Source organism: Beta vulgaris, chromosome 2 (assembly GCF_026745355.1).
Source record: "Beta vulgaris subsp. vulgaris cultivar EL10 chromosome 2, EL10.2, whole genome shotgun sequence".
Lineage (NCBI taxonomy): Eukaryota > Viridiplantae > Streptophyta > Magnoliopsida > Caryophyllales > Amaranthaceae > Beta > Beta vulgaris.
Genome location: NC_079203.1, coordinates 8,854,299 through 8,858,611, shown reverse-complemented (window position 1 = coordinate 8,858,611; position 4,313 = coordinate 8,854,299). Strand labels below are relative to the sequence as shown.

General features: G+C 30.5%; 1 protein-coding gene across 1 annotated transcript; it reads left to right on the top strand.

Moving 5' to 3' along the window:
- The first annotated feature begins 3,019 nt into the window (after positions 1-3,019).
- Positions 3,020-3,927, top strand: LOC104887437 (uncharacterized). The gene has a single exon (XM_010672063.3). The coding sequence runs from the start codon at positions 3,222-3,224 to the stop codon at positions 3,780-3,782; it is 561 nt and encodes a 186-aa protein (XP_010670365.1). The 5' UTR covers positions 3,020-3,221; the 3' UTR covers positions 3,783-3,927.
- Positions 3,928-4,313: the final 386 nt, after the last annotated feature.

Genomic DNA, 4,313 nt, shown 5'->3' with positions numbered 1-4,313 from the left:
CCATAAGGGACACTCCTTTATCCTGTGATCGTACTCACCACACTTGAAACAACCAGAATTAGTAGCACTTTTCTTAAAGTTAGAGGTAGTGCTCTTACCTTTGAAATTTTCATCTTTTCTAGGATTGTTGTTTTTGTTCTTTTTGAGAAAATTTTTAAATCTCCTTGTAAGAAAATCAATATCATCATCACTATCACTATTTTCAATTTCCAATTCAGTTCTCAAGGATATACCTTTACTTTTTGGTTCATTAGTTTTAGAATCTAAGACAAGTTCATGAGATTAATGATCCAATAAGTTGTTCTAGTGAAAGTTTAGTCAAATCTTTAGCTTCTTGAATAGCGGTTATTTTTGGGAGCCATCGATTTGTTAAACTTCTTAACACCTTTCTCACTAAATCTTCAGAAGTATATGTTTTGCCTAGAGAACGTAATTCATTAGTGATTAGTGTAAATCTAGTGAACATCTCTTTAATAGATTCGTCCTTATTCATAGCAAACAATTCATATTGTTGGACAAGCAAATCTATTCTAGATTGTTTTACCTCATTCGTACCTTCGTGGGCCAATTCCAGCGTGTCCCATATTTCTTTTGCTGTAGTACAAGCCGAGATCCTTGAGTATTCATTAGGTCCAATTCCATATTGGAGAATACTCATAGCTTTGAAGTTTTTTTCGGCTTTTGCATAGTCAACTGAGTTGTAATCATCTTCGTCCTTGTCAATCAAGTTTCCTTCAGCATTCTTGACTTGAATTAGTATAGGTCCTGTTCTTATGATTCTCCAACACTCATAGTCTGAGCCTTGAATGTAGATCCTCATTCTTGCTTTCCACCATCCATAATCTTCTCCATTGAAAATTGGACACTTGGAGTGTCTGTCTCGAGAGTCATGTTGCATATTCATGATTTCTATTCTCTAGATGTTAGTCTTACGAGAATAGCCTGCTCTGATACCACTTGTTGGAACACAGGTGACACTCAAGAAGGGGGGGTTGAATTGAGTGACGAAATTTGATCGATTTTCGCAAAACTTTTGTTATCGCACAGTGCCAGACACTGTGTAAACGCTCGAAAATTTCGTTTTGAGTTTTTGCGAAAATTAAAACTAAAACATATTAAATCAATACTCAAACTCAAGATATAACGTGGTTCAATCTCACCTCTGAGATCTACGTCCACAAGAAACAAAAACTCTTTTATTTCTTTAAATCCTAAAATATCAACCTCTTGATACAATAAGATTTCCCTCACTACTAACTCTAGTAGCGACCCCCACACTTAACTCTAAGTGTTGACACTCTCTATAATGGTGAAATTACAGAAAGAAAAGACCCTCAATTGTGTGCTTCTTAGTCAAGCAATTTCTGAGGACAATTACATCGTTGAATTCGTTACTTGAATCTGACTCAAACAGTGCTATACTCTGTGCGAAGGAAATAGTTTTCAGCTCTTAATATCTCCGATTTTTCTCTCTGAAAACTGAGATCTAAAAGTGAATTATAAATCCCTTTTATATAGACTTGGTTTGGACGAAAATCCTTCAAAAATATCTTTATCTTTTAATCCTTAATTTAAGGGATAAAACTCTCTTTTTAGAAAAACAAACTTTATCTTTTTCTATCTTTATCTTTAATCTCAAAAAGATAAGTTTTTTCTTATTAGATTTTCTTTTCAACTAAAATTCTGTTTTTATCAAAAAATATTTTCCAAATCCTTTTTGAAAACCAAATTACGTTGTTTACTAAAATTCTTTTCTAAAACTTGTTTTCATAAAATTATTTTCATAAAACACGTTTGTAAAAATATTTTTCTAAAACCACGTTTTTTATAAAATTCTTTTTCTAAAACATTTTTTATGAAAATCTTTTATCTTATTTTATAAACTAATTTCCTTTTTATATAGACATATAATATTAAACAATTATTTATTTTCTTAACTCTAAGAAAATAATAATTATACTAATTTTATATTTCTATATTTAGCACATAGTATATCACCTAATTCAAGCCTATTACATTTTTACACAAAGTAACTATTCTAAGGAACATATAAACTTGACTTCAATCTTGATTCTTCTTTTCTTCAAAGTCTTCATTTATTAATTCCTTTCTTTATGCATCTGTTTCAACTGTTACATACTTTCATACTATAACATATTATATTAATTTTCATCATCAAAACATAACATATTACATGCACAACATAAACGTTTATTAGGTTTTAAACATTTATATAGCTTCCGTTTACTCTTACGTACTACTTTAAACACTCAAAATGTCATTTTACTTCTTGAAACATATAAAAAGGTTATTGGTTGAGTACATAAAATAGAAATTTAACTAATATTTGTTCAAAGTTGCTAAATGTAGAATTCGATGATGTATATAAATATGATATTTCTTCCTGTTCACAAGTTGACAAAAATAATTATAAATTATAATGCTTTTTTCTTTCACAATTTTTCATATACAATATTGACGGTTATATCTATAATTCACGATTTTCCATCTTAGTATATATACAAATATACGTTGAGATGATTTTAACAAAATAATCTAATAATAATTTTTTATATGCATTATAAAATAATGTGAAACGGAAAATGAAGAAATTATCGTTCGATTTACAAAGAGAATATTTGTCGTAGATTGTGGAGTTGAAAGACTCAAACCAAGTAAATCTACCAAATTATTCCTCCTTACATATTGATGAGAGCATTTTGAGTACGATTAAGTTAATTAAACCATCATAAAATAAGAATAAGAATATGATAATATTTTCGCTAACTTTCATCTCATGAGTCTAGAGAGAAAATCTTGGCAAAATCAGTTCTTATGATACTCACACCACAATCCTATCTCTTACCTCTAATTAGCTAACTGAAATTTAACTAATACAAGTAGTATTTCATAAGATATACTTATATAGAGGCGTGTTCTTATTAAAAGAAAAACTTACAGTAAACGTGTCTTTTCAATTCTTACACTTCGTCAGGCAGATTCCTTTGATCAGTCATCATCTTCTCACTCTTTCACTGCCCTCTATAATATCCCACAGCCAAACAAGCTCTTCAACACCCTCAACTTAAACAACACTTCCTTCTTCTTCAACTTTCAAGTCTTAGTAAAAAAAAAAATTCTCCAAAGTAAAAACTTTCAACTTTGAAGTCTTTAGTAAAATTAAACAAGCTCTTAAATTCTCGCTCTTTATTAGTTGTTAGATGGAAAAGAGACGAGATGATCATGAAGAAAAACATCTACACATTGCATTCTTCACAATGTTAATAGCCCTTTTAATGCTTTTCTTTCAACGTGCTACGATAGTTACGTTGGTCGAGGCGCAATGGCGCGCTCGCATTTTTATTCTCGTCAACTTGATCTTGTTAGTCATCTTATATTCATCTATACACTACACCACTTCGAGCAACAAACACGAAAACATGAACCGTGAGGAGGAGGAACGAAGAGAGAAAATCGCTACGAAACGAAGACATTCTGATGTGAATTTAACAACTATTGATGATGGTGAAAAGAGTGAGTTTTCTTATTGTAAGAAAACATCAAGAAAAGTTGTTAATGAAGTTTATAAAAATAGTAATGAGGTTTATAACAAGGTGGGAGAAGATGTGGATTTGTTGTCTGAAGAAGAGCTTAATAAAAGAGTTGAAGAATTTATTGCTATGTTTAGAAAACATTTGATCGTTGATTCTAAGAGAAAAAACAGAAATGTTGCTGCTACAAGAAATGTTCGAGGACGATCAACGAAGCATCTTATCAGTTAGCTATGATCTTTATTATTTCTATTTGTTGTGTTTGAAAATTGAAATTTTGGTATTATTAGTAGTGAAGTATTATTTTTTTGGCCACTTTCATTTGCAAAAGCATGAGAAGAATCATATATAATGAAGGAATCTCTCTTTCGAATTAGATCTTGATTAATCAAGTTGATCTCTTTCCATTTGTCAACAATTTAGGTTCTTTCTTTAGTTTTAGCCTTTTTAGGTGTAATTATTTTCGATGCATTTTGATTACTTGGAGTTGGTGTAATTAATCAACGTATAATCTAAGAAATCTTGATTACTACTTTTTTTTTTAACACAACAGAAGGAAATTCATTACTTATTTATAGGCCAGGCCCATCAAAATACAACACCACTTGGTTTTTTTATACCTTTCACCATTGGGAGCCAAAAAACCACAACAGTTTATATAATTACAGCCCATAAACAAAAACGAAACAAGCATAGAAAAACTAGTACTAGATGGGCAAGGAGCCAGCAACATTCAATTTCTCCTGATAGTATTCCTTGATG